An 18,190-nucleotide genomic window follows, 5' to 3' on the forward strand; every position below is an offset into this window, starting at 1 on the left:
ACAATCTTCATTACTAAGAATCCTTTCTCATAGGTAGAAGGTCCCATTTAGTTCCATCCCAGCCACACTGGAAAAGTACTTATAAGTCACTGAGAAGCGAACCCAACTTCCTTCCACTGTAGGTGGAATGCCTTAATGGCCAATGAGCAGAGGTCAGGACTATCCATGTGCTGGTCCTGCTGGCAAATGTGGAAATCAGACTGCTCTCTCCTCATTGCAGAACAAGCAAATGAAAGGAAAGGGGGGAAAAGTGGACACTACAAGATACCACAAAGTTAGACAGAAAACTCACAGAAAAAGTAAGCCACTGATGATTATTAACTCTTGAAACAGAGAAGAAAACCTTAGATATTTGAAACGTGTTTTCCCTCAGAGACACAAAATAGATATAAAATAGGGCCAAAAGGCCATGAAGGGAGTAGAGGACCTGACATCAAGCCAGCACAATGAGAGGGAGACGGAGCTTTGGGGGACAATAAAGCAGAACTTGGACCCGATGGAGAAGAATCAATTTAACCAAAATATCAAAGCAGCACTGGGAAATTAAACTTGAAAGTTTCCTTCCTGAATGTAGAGAAAAAGGAGGGTATAATTATAAAGTAGAAGATGTCCTACAAAAAAAGGTAACAGAGATCACACTTCTCCAAGGAAGAAATCAGAAAAATGACATCAGAAGCAATAGTCAAAGCTACAACCGACAAAACCTTTTATCGAAGTAAAAAAGAACTGCAAAAGGCAACTCAAAAGGTCTCCCTGTTTTCTAGGAATTAAATGACACCAGTCTGTAGACACATTCTGACAAGATCTGTGTGACTGAAAAATTTAAAGTTCTCAAGCATCTAGGCAGACCAGGTTACCAACAAAGAAATAAGGTCAGACAGGCCCCAAAACTTTTCTATTGTAATAGTCAATGCCCAAAATTCACAGATCAATGTTGACAGGATCTTCGGGGGAAAGATTTTGGCCTAGGAATTTATTTAGCCAGATGAATCTTTTTTGTGTGTGTGAAAGAAGGAAGCAAAGATATACCTCCTTAGATACACAAGGTTTCAGAAAACATCACTCCAATTATGCTTTTGAAAAAAAGATTTACCTGAAGTCCTACTCAAGACTCTTAAGAGCAGAATCAAAATTAAAAGTACAAGAATCAATCAGCTTTATTTTAAAAAAGAAAAAAGAGAAGCAGTAAAACCAGCTAAACAAAGAATCATATCTAAAAAAAATTTACAGGCCAAGACAGAGAAATGAGTACAAATATCAAATTATTCTTGAAAAAGAACTCTATTCTTCAAAGATTAAACATACAACATAAAAATAGTAATTTAGTAGTTTAGTATACCAATAGAGTCTAGGGAAAAAAGGGTAAATATAAGAGGAATTAAAGACCATTCAAGTATAAGCCTTAAAACTACCACAAGTAGATAGTACAAGAGCTTATCTTGCCAAATCCGTGAGAACATAAAAACCAACAACACATGGTATAAATAGCTAAATCAGACATCAAGAAAAAGAGCAAAGAATTATAAAAGATAGTCGACAGCTGTAAAATTAAATGTAAATAAGGAAAAAAAGCCTTGTTATAGAATTGTATCTCTCAGTTACAGATTAACTACAGCTAAATTAAAGACACACACCCCAAATTGAAAACACAGAAAATAAAAAAATAATAATAATAAAAACACAGAAATAGGGAAAATACAAAGAAAATGAAAGCAAGAGGAACATTAATTTTAGAGAAGGTAAAAATCAATGTCAACAGCAATGAAAGGCATTAAAAGGATAATTTTATATTTAAGAAAACTAAATCTGGGGCTCCTGGGTGGCTCAGTGGTTTAAAGCCTCTGCCTTTGGCTCAGGTCATGATCCCAGGGTCCTGGGATCGAGCCCCGCATCGGGCTCTCTGTTCAGCAGGGAGCCTGCTTCCTCCTCTCTCTCTCTCTCTGCCTGCCTCTCTGCCTACTTGTGATCTCTGTCTGTCAAATAAATAAATAAAATCTTAAGAAAACTAAATCTGCAATGAAGCTGTGATTCGTCAACTTCTGTGCACCGAGTACTGTAACATCTAAATATAAGCAGGGAAACCTATTTATAAACAAAAATAATTTTATAGAAATATAGTATGTGTAAAAAAAAAAAAACAATAACTAGCAACTCAGATTTTAAAAAAGAATACAAACACCAGAATTCTGAATACCCACATTACATTTTGTTTAATATATCACATTTTTAAGATTAGAAATAGTAACCTTCACAATTAAAAACAAAAATACACACATAAAATAGGATTTACCAGTAACAGCTGAGTTTATAAATGTCAAAATCTCTTGCCCCATGTAAAAAAAACTTAATAACCAAAGTTTAAATCCCCAACACTCCTCTTCTTAAAGACTATAAATCTTCAACTTTTTAAAAACTGTGTTAAAGAGGAAACATATCATATTCTCATACTGATGCTAGAATGTAAGACAATAGCCTAAAATGTGGACAGTGTTGGGGTGCCTGGGTACCTCAGCTGGTAAAGTGTCTGACTATTGGTTTCCGCTCAGGTCATGATCTTAGGGTCCTGGGATCGAGCCCCAAGTCAGGCTCCTTGATTAGCGGGGTGTCTGCTTGAGACTCTCTTCCTCTCTCCCTTCCCCTCTCCTAGTTTGCAATCTCTCTCTCCCTCTTTCAAATAAATAAATAAAAGTCATTTAAAAAAACCAAGATGTGGACAGTGTTATATGCAAATAAATGCCACTTACCACATCATTTGTTGGGAAAAAATTGGGAAAAACTTAAACATACCCTAAGTAAGGAGAAATTAAACACATTTCATACCAAATAAAACATTAGCATAAATAGCTAACTTTTTAAATAATTACCACGGACTCAATTAAAGTATGGATAGCCATCTTCTCTAGTTAGTAAGATTTGGGATAACTTTGAATTTTTCCTTAAGTCCTGTATCTTTTACGAGTCTGAATGCATTTAAAAAAATAATTTTTTTTTAAAAGCTAAATAAATCCTCCATATTTTCAGCCATTTCCATTTCCCACTCAAACTTTTATGGCTACCCACTTGACCAACTTTTCTGTGAACCAACATGCTCTGAGCTACACTAGAGTCTACCTTTCAATGAGCCCACCTCCCTCCCCATGACCACCGTCCCAGTTTTCTCTCTGTCATTAACTACACAGGAATACCCAAGGGCTGGGCTTTGTGCTAGTGGCTGCAGGGGATACAGAAGGATCACAGTGTCATTTTAGTCCCTGAAGTCTATTTTAGTAGTTAAAAAATAAGAGGCTGTCCGTAATCCAGTACGGAATGGAATAGGATAAATAGATCATACATGTGGTGCACAGAAGTTCTGGACACAGTAGTCAGGGGACACCTCCCAAGATGTGGTAAGAAATCAAGACAGATGCACAAGAGTTGGGAGAAATGAGGGGCGCCTGGGTGGCTCAGTGGGTTAAGGCCTCTGCCTTCGGCTCATGTCATGATCTCAGGGTCCTGGGATCGAGCCCCACATCGGGCTCTCTGCTCAGCAGGGAGCCTGCATCCTCTTCTCTCTCTGCCTGCTTCTCTGACTACTTGTGATCTCTGTCTGTCAAATAAATAAATAAGATCTTAAAAAAAAAAAAGAGAGAGTTGGGAGAAATGAAAAGGAGGGAGATCATCAGAAGCGAAGGGTCAGAGGCAGGAGAACACACATGGTGGGAGGTAAGGACAACATGCCTGGCAAGGCTTCTGGCCATAAACCAAGGCTGAAGAGGGAACTAACTGTGGGATTATTCAGCACAAATGGAACCAAATTCATCTATCTGCAAAGTGTGGGCTTAGTTCAGGAAACAAGAAGGGAGAGAAGTCCTTAAGCGGATGTGAGTAGATAAAAGAGTAATGTGGTACAAGTACTTATTCAGAATAAAGGTAGTGAAGGAGTGAACGGTATTGGGTGTGGGGACAATAGGGAAAGGGACTCAGCATGCCCAAGGAGTGCGCCTGTACCATTCACACAGAAGGAAGCCTTTTGGCATGTGGATTTTGAGGTTGGTTTTTGTCCCATTGGTCTGGGAGACCAGAAGTCTCTGGGCAATGATGGCCACAGATAGGGTTGCTCTGAGTCACTGGTGTGAGCCAAGTACAGGGTTGGTCAGGAGAGGGCTGACTGAGAACATGTTATCTGAACAGACCTGAAGGAGGTGAGGGAGCAATCAGTCCCCGAGGTTGATCTGAGGGAGGGGCACAGCAGGCAGAAGGAAGGGCCAGGAAAGGCCTTCTGGTGGTAGTATGCCTGCCACACTGAGGGAACAGCGAAGATGCCAGAGTGACTGCAGCAGAGGGAGGAAGGGGGAGAGGACAACGGGAGGGACGACGGGGCCTTGCACTCATTGTCAGGGCTTTTGCCTTCCTTCGCGGTTGACAGGAAGCCACTGGAGGATCTGGAACACAGGGATCTATGCCTTCACAAGCTCACTCTGGTCGATATTTTGAGAACAGATGTTTTCAGAAGTGTGCAATTTGTGCTAAAAGTACAAGGAAACCAGTTAGAAAGCTACTGGAATGGTGGCGTTAGACCGGGGTGATACCAGCAACAGGGTGAAAGGAGGCCGGCTTTCATACGTATTGGGAAGACTGAGCCGAGAGGATTGCTGAAGGACTAGATGTGGGATGTGAGAAAGAGGCATACAGAAAGACCCCACGATTTTTGCCAGGAGCATCTGACTGGCGCACTAGAGCTGCCATTAATGGAGAGATCAACCCAAACGTGGGCACAGGAGCGGGAAAGCAGAGCTCCACTTCCGACATGCAACTTCTGAGAAGCTGTTTAGATGCCCCAGTGGAGAGACATCAAGGAGGCAGTGAGATATACAGGTCTGGGGTTCTGGGAGCTGTCACTTGTGGACAAAAAGCACTGACTCTAACCATCGGGGGTCACTGCTCGGTAGGTGGTTAAATCACACATGCAACACTACCCTGAACAATGGCCCTCTCTCCAGGCACCCAGACAGCACAGTCACTGGAGCATCTCACTCTTAGTTTTGGCTCAGGTCATAATTTCAGGGTCGTTAGATCAATCCCTGCATCAAGCTCCATGCTCAGCAGAGAGTCTGCTTAAGACTCTCTCTCCCTCTCCTTCTGTCCCTACCTCTACTAAAATAAATCAGTAAATCTTTAAAAAGACAAAAAGCAATGGCCCTCTTCTCCTATCGCTTATTGTCTAGGGACACAAAATGCAAAGACAGCATATGCTTGGCCCAAGAACTTACTGGAACACTGGAATGACTCCTTCCCCAGGAGCGTTTTGTCACAAACCGAACACTGTAGAACCCCAGAGAATGTTCCAGGGACAAACTGATGTCGGTTCAGCTTCTCCTTGTCTTTGGCATCCTTGCTTTTTGTCTTCAGATTCAACAGCAACCGCCAGGGGGAAAGAAATGAGAAAAGACATATGCTGAGAGCCATGTACTTACAGAAGCCATACAAAGTCTCTACATTTTCTGTCTGCACGTAAGGACGGCAAGCAGAGGAGTACAGTAATGCCAGAACGAATCGTGGCCAGCCTACCGCTGTCCTGTACTTCCAACGACTTAGACAATATTCCGTAAGAAGTGTAGAGGTCTTCAAGTACATGTGTATGAAATCTCAGACCAGTGATTTTAAAGGGCAAGTGAAAACTATACTAACTGCCCCAAAATGGAACCAGCTACATTTTAAACACAATGGGCAGAGAACTTTAATTACCTTAGATTTATTCCGAGGGCTTGTCATCCTATTCATGAGGAAGCTGAAAGTTCGGCTCACTTTGTATTTTTCAGACTCTGACTTAGCAGGTATAATGTATTTATCCCATTCTTCTTCCTGAATTCTACAAAAAAGAATCTGTTACCATGGCTTATCAGGACTTAGAGAGGGAGTAAAAAACAACATATATATACACACACATAGATGTGTATATACACTTTTTGCTCAGCTTTTAATGGTTATTCTAAATATAAAGATACAATCTACTAAAAATATATCTTATAGATGGATAAACAGATGTATGATAAAGCAACTATTTCACAATGTTATCAATTATAAATCTAAGTGGTAGAAATGGGTATTCAGCATATAATTCTCTCAATTTTCTGTATACTTTAAAATTTTCATAATACAATACTAGAGAAATAAAGGAAACCTTAGACTTACAATTTTACCCTGCAAACACTCATCTCCCTATTTACTATGCCAACAGAAATTTCCTAGGGCACAGAGAAGGCAAATAACCAGTAATAGGAAACTGTGTTTTATTTATTTTTGGAACATAGAAATAATACTCAGAAGATACACAGTTCTTTTGATAATACAACTTGAGAAGCAGACTGCCTGCCCCTTGGTTCAGTCTCTCCCATTCAACCAGGCTATTTACAATCTGAGACTGCCTAGGCTGTAAAAGAGAGAAGGCTGTTGATAACTTCCCCACCATAAAAGGCAACCTAAAGATAATGGTATCCAATCTTTGAACACACTGAAACATTTCTTTTCCCTTAGGCCATATGATCTTTCCTTAGAGAGAAAAAAAAAAAAAGTCCCATCTATTAAAAGTTCTATTTCCTCTGAAACTCTGTGATAGCCTTACATTTCTAACATTATCACAGACAAAGACAGAAAGAAAGAGAGAGAGAGGGAGAATATATTAAAGATCAACCAAGTATGTAAAACCAGGTACCACTTCTGTGAAACATTCTGTAACCAAAGTCTCTCCCACCTCCCAAACTTCTCATTCATCCGCATCAGTGGATAACACATTCATCCCTGGGATATACTTCTCGAAAACTATCATATTACTGATATGCACCAAAATATATGATCACATTTTGTGACAATGAGTCCAGTGACAAATCTTAGGATTTCAGTATATTTCATCTGATTAATGACAGGCTTAGACTTACAATTATTTCTAAGGCCCCTTCCCACACTTATGTACTTATCTAATATATTATTAAATGAAACTTTTAGTTATTTATACTAGATATAGATTAAAATATAATTATTTGCGGTTGATCATTGGGAGTTCAAACCTATGAATGCATTTAGAAAAGATGATAAATAGCTTCAGAAGTGCCTCTTGGTCATGCAAAGCTAAAGGCTCAGGCAGGACAGTGAATGTCCTGCTAACTCTAATTCTGCACAGTAAGTGAAAGTGGGTTTGCTACTTAGAGAAAACAGCTCAAAAACTTAGAAAGGAAAGAGGGCGGATGGGACTGAAGGTACCCTATGATGACTCCAAGTGACAAAAAGAACTTAAGACTTTCTTATTTCCTTTCTACTTCCACAACCACCTCCTTAGATAACTAACTGGCTAATATATCTATAAATTTCCCTACCTCTTGTTTTTTGAGCATCCTAATTTGCACAGCTCATGACATATTATTCAACAGGCTCACTTTGGGAATGGAGGTGAAAAACAAATTTGAGGTCTTAGAAAGAATGATGTCCAGAACACCTTTTGTGACCTCACCAAGTGCCTTCCAATGTCTATGATAAGAACAATCTGGTGAGGAGACCTCAGTCACAGAATTAAAGAATACTAAGGTCAATGTGGACTGTGAGGTCAAAAAGTCCTCCCTGCTACCTACCTCCCAGCAAAAACACAACGCTACTGTCTTAAAGATTTTTTTTAATTTTTTTTTTTTTTAGGATTTATTTATTTGAGAGAGAGTGCTAGTGAGCATGAGTGGGGAGAAGGGCAAGGGACGACAATCTCAAGCAGACTCCCCACTAAGCACAGGAACCAATTGGGGGACTTGATCTCATGACCCTGAGGATCGTGACCTGAGCCAAAATCAAGAATCGAAGTCTTAACCTACTAAGCCACCCAGGCACCCCTCTATTCTCCTAAATAAAAGAAAATCTGTTTATCCAACTCCTTTCCCAATTCCCCATACTACAGAAGACCATATCAAAAACAACGTTTCAGTTTTGACCTAAAACCTTTAAGTGGACCACAATTTTCATATATCCTGTATATTACTACAAAATGACATAAAATCATACCACTTACTCTTTACTTAAATGTTGAGAAGACCTGAGACATGACCCAGTAAACAAAAAACAATTGAAACACTCAATATTAGGAACTAACAATAGCCACCCCACATGGTAGAAATGTGAACATCAGGGACATGATCCACTGTCACATTATGAAAATGAGTAACACAGTATAACCTCTGGGCAAATGCTGAAGGCTGGTTAATTCCATGTTTCAAATCTAACAATGCTATATTCACCTATGTAACAATCTGTTACATTAGGGAAGAACTAGGAAGGGAAAAATCCCCAACTAATTTCACAACAGATTTTAAAAAGCTTTTCACTTTATAAGAATCTGGAAAAAAATTAATTTAAACTCTCTTCAAATCCCAAAACAAGATGCCTAAATTCTATGATCAATTTGACGACCAATGAAATCATCCTCAATAAAGTTTTGTAAACCGCATTTCTCAGAGATTCTCATGGCATTACCTCTTCAGTGAAGATATTTTAAGTACCTTCAGACTAGGGGTCCTTCTCATCTTAACCTTTAAACCTATAATATCTGTAACTTATTTTTTGAAGAAATGAACAGCTAAGTATTAAAAGGAATTCCCAATATCCAAACAGAAAATAGACACAATGAGACTTTTCTGGACATTCAGATGCTCACATTAAAAAAAAAAAAAAAAAAAAAATATATATATATATATATATATATGTGTGTGTGTGTGTGTATATATATATAAAGTAATAAATTTAACACATTTAAGACAGAGGATATTAATAAAATAACAGCCATGCCATATAATCGTTAAGAAATTGGTACATCCTGTAAAACAATTTTTTTTAATTTAAAAAAAGAAGTTGGTACACCCTGAAACTAATATTACAATGTATGTTAACTAACTGGAATTTAAGTAAAAAACTTTAAAAAAAATTATATAAAAGTGATGAATATAAATATGATAATTTCAAAGAAGGCAAGTTCCTCAAGTACAATATGACTGAAGCAAAGCATTAGCATTAGGATCCCTGGATCCTACTAGAGCATCCAATAAGGTATTGGGCAGAGACTAAGTGAAATGAAATATGTACTCTACTAGATACACCAGGGGATGTGACTGAGAAAGTCAGATGCTTTGAGGATGTAGACAGACTAAGGAAGAGAAAAAAACAAGTAACAAAATAAGAAATGAGAAAAGGATACTCCCTACACATACATCCAAGTTAAAATATTTTATAGACTAATATTTAACCAATTAGAACACTGGCTTTTTCAGTCTTAAGTCCCTGTCTTAATGGAGAATAAATATTTTTGATTAAAAAATCTAAAAAAAATTTTTATATCAGTCCATTACTTCTCCGATAGTTAAAAAGATGACAGGGAGAAGACTGTCAACCAAAATGATAACAAGGATGATGATCAAATTCCACAACTGAGTAAACTGCCGACATGAGTACTCAGTGTACCCAGCGTAAATGTAAAAACACCCAATGGGTCAGTTTTTGCTGCTTTTGCTATCATCACTATCTCTATCATGGCCATGTCTTATTCATCATCATCCTATCAATAAAGGGTATGCTTAGTCCTCCTATTTGTATCATCTGAACATTTCTATTCTGGTCTCAGAAAAATAGGAATGAACAAATGGAAGCGTTTTCTTAGTGATACTTTTTTTTTTTTTTTTTTAAGAATTAAAGATTTATTTATTTATTTTTAGAGAAAGAGAGTTGGGGGGTGGGGAAGCTGGAGAGAGAGACAGAGAGAGACGGAGAGAATCTTAAGCAGACTCCCTGCTGAGCATGGAAACTGATCCAGGGCTCGATCTCATGACACTGAGATCATGACCTGAGCCAAAATCAAAAGTCAGACGCTTAACCAACTGAGCTGCCTAGGTATCCCTTTTTCTCCCTAAAATTAAAAAAAAAAAGTCATATATATATTAAAAAGTCCCAAATTTTAGTATTATTAGGGCCTAAATTAAAGCCATTTCCCTTTCTCACACTGTCTCCTCAAGCCGAATATTTATGTCATTTCTTTTTTTTTTTTTTTTTTTTGACAGAGAGAGATCACAAATAGGCAGAGAGGCAGGCAGAGAGAGAGGGGGAAGCAGGATCCCTGCTGAGCAGAGAGCCTGATGTGGGGCTTGATCCCAGGACCCTGAGATCATGACCTGAGCCGAAGGCAGAGGCTTTAACCCACTGAGCCACCCAGGCGCCCCATTTATGCCATTTCTGACACTGGATTTGCCCATAACCCCAGGACTATTTCTCAGTGTGACTTATGAGCAGTTACTCAAGACTGGTAGAACTCAACAATCCTGCCTGCTTGCTGGTCACCTTCCCAAGCCTGACTCCAGCAACAGTTTTGACTTTCTGGGGAAAAGAAAAGCTGAGGTTTAAAGCTTTCAGACCTGCCTATCCACCAGAAAACTGTTAATGCTTAAAATACTTTCTTGGGATGCCTGGGTGGCTCAGTGGGCTAAGCCTCTGCCTTCGGCTCGGGTCATGATCCCAGGGTCCTGGGAGCCCCGCATCGGGCTCTCTGCTTGGCAGGGAGCCTGCTTCCCCCCTTCCCCTCTGTCTGCCTCTCTGCCTACTGTGATCTCTCTCTGTCAAATAAATAAATAAAATCTTAAAAAATAAAAAAAAAAAATAAATAAAATACTTTCTCTATCACTTACTCTTTCTTTCAAAGTTAACCAACCACTCCAAGCCGTATTCCAAAAGGACATACAGCAGAGGCGGCTATTTGCTTTCTATGTCTGACCAGCCTGTTCCCATAGCAAGTCTTCTTGTCACGGTAGACAGACCTAGCAAGAACCTAATACCTTTCTAAAGCAGGTGATCTTCACACAGCTGCTCCCATTGGTCCAGGACATTGGAGGTGTCTGTCTTTGAAAATAGCCCAAAAGAGAACACTCTGTCTGCAGTCCTGAGACCTGCAGCTCTGGGGACTCAAAGTAGCAGGTTTGGAGCAAAGGATTCCAGCAGCCTCATTACACAGAAATCTCTCATAAACTAGGGACCGGATCTCAGAATTCATGTAAAACATTTCCAAAGACAGTAAGCAGGCCCTCAGGAAATCTGGAATGGTTAAAATACCTTTTTTCTCTTGGTGGCTCCGGTAGGCTGTAAGCTCTTTGCTCTACAAGACACAGAACAATAAAATGAAAACTGAGGCAGACAAGCTAGCAGTCATGTGTTAGTCTAAAATGCACACACTCAACCATATTTTATCATTATTCACACCACCAGTTAGAGAGTATCAAGGAAATCAGTCATCTCACGTAAGTAGGGCATTGCTCTGGGTAGCTTTATCACTGTCCCTAGTTTGGAGAGAATGAGGGGTGGGCATCACGTGGCGACACTCAATGACTTTATGAATCTGGCATTAGCAGATGACAGTGAGCAGTTTCAGCATGGAAGAAAATTAGTTCTGTCTTTTTGGACGTTTCTCATCAGAGCTTCATCCCTTACTTGTAATACTAATTCCCTAACATACAGAATCAATACATATGTTGGCTGCCTTTTAGGGAAGCTCAAAAGAAAAGTCCTGAAGGCCAGCATAAGGAAGAGTCCCTTTTAATATGGCTGCAATGCCTTCATAAAATCCTAGCAATGGCCAGTTCAGAGAGGTGCTTTGTGGTAGGAAAGGGAGGATCACTTTCCTCCCTGGACCTGGGGGCAAAGGAGATGGGAGGCAGAAGGCAAGAAGCTGAGCACCATCTTGTTTTCAGAACTGAAGCGCTCATTGCAGGGATTGAGCAGAGACATCGATGTAGACAGTGAGAGAGACTGAAGTGGGGAGAGGACACTGTGGAGCACACCATCTACAGAGAAAGGACAATTCCTGTACCACTACAGTCCAGAAGAGTGAAGAGGCAAAACCAGTTCACAAAGGAAAGTGCATCAGACATACAAGGAAAACTAATTAACACATATCCCCTGACATGTGTAAATATCAATGTTCAATCTAACACTACTTTGTATGTAACAAAAAATCTGCTTTGAAGGATTTGAAGGATTTTATTGCTACTATTAAACAGTCCTCAAGTTAATTCATAAGCAGAAATCACTATGCTTATTGTGAACATGCTGAGATGCCAAGAGATTAAGCCACATGTTCAAGACAATCAAGCTAATAAACTAATGGAACCAGCCTCAGGCAACTGCACAAAGTCTAATAGGGTTCCATCAGTGCACAATGATTTTCAGAAGTACATTCACTTCACGCCTCAAATTCTTAAAAGTAAAACACTTCTGTCCTTCTTGGTGAGGTTATAATTATGGAGAATATTCTTGCCTATCTAAATACACAATGTACCAGAGGGAATTACAGGATAGGATTTTGTTTTGCATATACAAGCATTAAATAATGTTGCCACATCATTGTACCCTTGGCCTCCCCCCAAAACCATGAGAAATGATAATAAGTAACCTCTTAGAAGTGACAAAGATGAGAAAACAACACAAATAAGAATAAAGAAGGCTAAAACAGTATTCTATCTTGTAAATCTGTATTACAGCTCATATATAGGAGCTTCCAACTAGGGTAAAAGGAGACTTGGATTCTGTTCAAATAGAGAAAATTTTTAGGACTATTCCAAACACATCAAGAAAGAATTTAAGGTCATGTAAATGTCAATTTACCTTTGATTAATCTAAATGAACTAAAAAATGAAACATCACACCTTTGAACTAGCCAGGCTTTCACTCTTGTGCTTTGATCACATACACACAGAGTTAAAATTATTCCCTCTTCTCTAAAAGCTAATTTACTCCTCATATACCTGTGGTTTACCCATTGAATCTTTGTACATTTATTATGTAGCTTCAACCTTCAATGCCTTATTTGTGATTCTTACCTTCTGGAGATGAAATTTCATTGGAATAGCCCTATTTTTAAACCCATGGTCTCAATGTAAGATTTTATTAACAGAAAAGTCAAAAGAATTGGTTTTTTTATAATTCTAACTCAATTTTTAATTCTAACTCAAATGCAAAGATTTAAGGATTGTACGTAAGGCAGACACCCTTCCTTATTCATTAAAGAATTTATAAATCAGGGTTCTTTTCCCTTATAAACAATCGATTTCCTCTCAGTCATCTGGTCAACAACTTCAAACTTCTGAACTAACTTTAAAAACTAGTCACGCCACAGATATAATGTCAAGGCTGCCATTTTGCCTACTACAAAAAGTTAGAGCCATTTTCTAAATGGTTAAGGTATGAAGTTGGTTCCCCATCTAAGACCATCCGTGAAAAGATGTCAAGGTGCCACTAAAGGAATCCCAACCTAAATCAAGGTTAAGGAGACCTGGAGATCCCAGAAAGACTCATGAAATTATACACACACACACACACACACACACACACACACACACAAATACACACACACATATATGGTATTTTTTCTTCTTTTATATATATATATATCTATAGGAGATAGATATATCTATCTTATAGATATATCTATATATATAAAATATATCTTCTTATATATTTATCTTCTTTTATATATATATCTATAGGAGATAGATTTTCTTCTTATATATATATCTATAGGAGATAGATATATCTCCTATAGATATAGATAGATATATCTATCTCCTATAGATATATATATAAGAAGAAAAAACAGGGCAAGTTTAATCCATCTTCTTCCTGTCCTCTCAAGGTCGTTGTATCTTTTCTTTCTCTTAGTCCTTTTCTCCATCTCCACATTTTGAAATTTTAAACTGATGTTTATTACCAGTCTTGCTTTCTCTTCTTCCAGTAAGGATTCCCAGAAAGAAAAAGGAAAACAAAAACAAAAACAAAACCCGGCACTTGTTTTGCACTCTATGTATCTTGTCTAGTATATTCATTCAACAAGTAATTTTTGAACATCTCCCATATGTAAGTCATTGTTTTAGAATGGCAGTTCCAACCATAAAGATTCTGTTTTCAGTAGTTTCAAATGGCATAAAAATGTCAACAACTACAATGTAATGAAGAATAAGTAAAAAGGAAAAGAAAGAAACTTGTGAAATAAATTCTATTTTAAATATTCTACATTAGGAAACACTGAATACTTGGGCACATCTGGCTTTCTGGGTTTTTTAAGACTCTTAAGGATAATAGACAAATGAAGCATTAATATAATAATAAACATTTTATTATAATGCTTTATATTACATATGGTTATGAATACTACCAAATATGCCTTTAAATATAATTACTGCAAAATATATTATGTACAGAAATACCTTTGTTTCAAAATAAAGTCAAAAATGGGAATTATGGCTGAAAGTAGCTACATAATTACCTGTTTATTAATCTGAATTCAGTTTTGAAAATCTGTCAAGCTGTACGCTTATGATGTGCACCCCTTTCTAAAGGTGTATCAATTAAACTTCTATTGTATCAAAGTTTTAGTTCTGTTTACATTGCCCCAAAGAATGCTGAGATACATTAACTGATGTTTCAACTCTTTTTTTTTTTTTTAAATTTATTGAGATATTCTTTTTCTTTTACTGCAACTCTCTCAGGTCCCTTGCTAAATACAGAAAGGGAGCAAATCTATTTTGCTATGCTTTGTCTTTTAGTTAGACTTCAGCAATTTACACATAGGGCAAAGTAATTTTTTAGGATTTCCTGAAAATCCTCTAATGCTCTCATAATAATAAACCTAGAATAAATTCTCATTTCCACTGCCTTTCCATTGCCCTTTGTTCAAAGAATAAAGCAACAGAGAGGTGTGTACACATGTGCATTTTCATCAAATTGAAATCTATAACCTGACAAATATCCAATAAGGAAAGGATTTTGCGGGGCGCCTGGGTGGCTCAGTGGGTTAAAGCCTCTGCCTTCGGCTCAGGTCATGATCTCGGGGTCCTGGGATGGAGCCCCGCGTCGGGCTCTCTGCTCAGCGAGGAGCCTGCTTCCTCCTCTCTCTCTGCCTGCCTCTCTGCCTACTTGTGATCTCTGTCTGTCAAACAAATAAATAAATAAATAAATAAATAAATAAATAAATAAATATGGGGCACCTGGGTGGCTCAGTGGGTTAAAGCCTCTGGCTACGGCTGGGGTCATGATCCCAGGGTCCTGGGATCCAGCCCCGCATCGGGCTCTCTGCTCAGCGGGAAGCCTGCTTCCCCCTCTGTCTCTCTGCCTGCCTCTCTGCCTACTTGTGATCTCTGTCTGTCAGATAAACAAATAAAATCTAAAAAAAAAAAAAGAAAGAAAGAAAAAGAAAAATCAATTATGAAAACAGAATTGAAAATTCTTGCCTGCTACTTTTGTGTATTTTATATATTTTGCTAACTGAAAATCTGCCCTGGAACAGAATATTCCCAAGGCCAAATGGTAAAGAATGCTTACCTTCACTAGAATTGCACACTGTAAAATCACGCACCAACCGAGTTTTTCCCAGAGAAATTTTGGGTGATGAGCAGGAGTAAGAACGTGAGCGGACTCCAGAAAGCAAGGATTCCTAAAAGAAATCATACCAAAGTTTGTTTGTTTGTTTTTTAATTCTACAGAGGACTTGAAAGTATATGTTCACAAGAGATGTTACTAAAACAGCATCTCTGTAAAAAGAGTTAATGTGGATCTTTCTGATGTAATCTCATTTTTTGGTTTTTTTTCGCCTATCACAACTTTTAAAATTTTACAATCTTTTCAATGCGTTATAAACTTGAGCTTCCCACCCCATATGTACTTTAAAATGCAATTATGACATTCTAATTAAGTTGGTTGAAAGTGAAAAATTATGTCAAATGATTTTTTTCCTCTGCATATTCAACAACGAGTCACTGTTTTTCCCCTCTGTTATTGGAAACATTTTTTGTATTTTACACTGCAGTATCTGAGCAAAATTCCATATTAATTGATATCTTTTTATTTTATGATTATTAGAAGTTAGAGGAACTGCCACTTACAAGAGTTTTTTTTAACTTCCAGACAACTACTTAAATTTATGTTAGCTGCAGCCTCTGAGGAAGAATGCATCAAGTCTGTGCCCATCTTTCAAAAAGCTTTCCATTTAGCACTTCGTGAGATGGTATCTGAATTTCACTGATTTATGTATCTTTAATTTTCTTTTAAGTGACCTACTATTTTTGCTAATTTTCACAATTAGATATTATTTCTATTATATTTGCAACATATGTGACAATGTAAGATGGCAAGATAATTAAACACGGTTATCTTGCATGTTCTGAAAATTTTAAATGAATAGGCAACAGAACACCAATAAAGCCATTTATGGTAACTGACTCTCATCCAATAGGGACCTAGTGGTTTGTAAGATATCACTTAGAAATAAAATTAGGTAATGCAAAACTTGTTACTAAAATTAAGCCATTAGCAACTATCCTTCACAAGCACTGGTAGCTTCTATTCTCCCTAAGTGAAAACATACTGTTCGCCTAAGTCCACTGGTTTAGTTAAAAGGCCTGGAAGAAAGCTGAAACAGAAGCCTGCCATTGTTGCAAAGGGCCCTGGGCTTTGGCTCCTGAATGTCTTATTAGGGAGGACCCACTGGTTCTAGACATCAGACAGCTGGAGCTGTCTTATACCCTTACCACTGACTAGCCACAGAGGGCCAGAGCCAAATGTCACCCTCTGCATTTAAGTCATATCTAGTAATTATTTTTCATAATCATGGAACTTTGAAAATTAGCCAGAACTCTTTGGCAAAAAATTACACAGGGCAATTACAGAGGCAAGGCAAGATATATTTTATAGGACAGTCTTCCTGAAAGTGAACAGCATGAATTGATCCACAAAGACTGAATTACTTTTCCTTCCAAGTAATGAGAACTGCTTCAGAATTCCATTCAAAATGCAAATAAGGGGGCGCCTGGGTGGCTCAGTGGGTTAAGCCTCTGCCTTCGGAGCAGGTCATGATCCCAGAGTTCTGGGATCGAGTCCCCCATGGGGCTCTCTGCTCAGCGGGGAGCCTGCTTCCTCCTCTCTGCCTGCTTCTCTGCCTACTCGGGATCTCCGTCTGTCAAATAAATAAATAAAATCTTTAAAAGAAAATGCAAATAAGTATCTACATTAACAACCATACCCATTTCTTATCATCCAGAAATATCACATGACATTCAGGTTCAAAAGATCAAGACTGCTCTCCAGGCCTCAGAGCTGAGGGGAGGGATTCAGGCACAGCAGTCAGAAGGCCTCGACTGAGTACTGAATCTACCACCAAGTAGGGCCAACCTGGACAAGACAGCTCATGTCTCCAAAACCTCATTTTCTCAAAAATTAAAAGTAATATTTACATCCCAGCTAGCTAAGAGAAAATTAGGTATTTCATACATGCATAACTCGTGTTTTGTATACTGCAGAGTACACTACAAAAATAAAGCATTATCCTAACCATTGATATAAACAGTAAAAGAAGTTTTGGGCACAGCACACATTGTTTTACAGTAGCAAACTCAATTTAAAAAGAAAGCAAATGGACAATAGAAATCGAAAAGGAAGAAAACACATGTGCAAACACAAAAAGGCTTCATCTGCAAAGTTGTAAGAGTTCATTATTTTAAAAAAAAATTAATAAAAATAAATTCATACAGCCAGGGGTGCCTGGGTGGCTCAGTTGGTTAAGAATCTTTTCTCAGGTCATGATCCCGGGATCCTGGGATGTAGCCCAGCATTGAGCTCCCTGCTCAGTCGAGAGTCTGCTTCTCCCTCTCCTGATACCCCTCCCCCTTTTTGTGCTCTCTCTTGCTGTCTCTTTCAAATACATAAATAAAACCTTAAAAAAATAAATAAATTCAGATGGTCAAAAAATTAAAAATTCAAATTTAAAAATTTTAAAAAAGAAATAAATAAAAAAACAACCATAACGAAGCTCCAATGTGAAAATGCGTATGAGAGAAAAGTCCCCTCCTATGGAAAAAACCGACAGAGTTTATGGAGTCCCACATTAATTAGAGCAGCCAGAAATGCTCAACAAATATTACCTTCGACTGTAATATTATCTGCCTCATCATCTGAGCCAAGTAAAAATGTATGTGAGCAAACAAGTTTTCTTCCTTTGCTTAAGGGATGCTGGCAGAGATCATTACATAAAACAGTAAAATTTTCCAATGTGAAAGATTATATGTACTCATGGTGAATTAATGAAACATAAACCAGCCATTTTCAGGACTATACAAATTCAACAGAGTGGGAGAGATTAAAAAGACAGGCTCAA

General features: G+C 38.1%; 1 protein-coding gene across 1 annotated transcript in view; it reads right to left on the reverse strand.

Moving 5' to 3' along the window:
* ARHGEF28 (Rho guanine nucleotide exchange factor 28) overlaps nt 1-18,190 on the reverse strand; it is a 123,417-nt gene that overhangs the window by 78,379 nt on the left and 26,848 nt on the right. Inside the window, exons 5-8 of the mRNA XM_080803776.1 lie at nt 15,364-15,475; nt 11,104-11,146; nt 5,725-5,848; nt 5,250-5,382 (exon numbers count right to left, since the gene is read on the reverse strand). Coding sequence (XP_080659902.1) covers nt 5,250-5,382; nt 5,725-5,848; nt 11,104-11,146; nt 15,364-15,475 — 412 coding nt within the window. The remainder of the gene's footprint in view (nt 1-5,249; nt 5,383-5,724; nt 5,849-11,103; nt 11,147-15,363; nt 15,476-18,190) is intronic.

The sequence above is a fragment of the Martes martes genome (genome assembly GCF_963455335.1).
Source record: "Martes martes genome assembly, chromosome: 5".
NCBI classification, from domain to species: Eukaryota; Metazoa; Chordata; class Mammalia; order Carnivora; family Mustelidae; genus Martes; species Martes martes.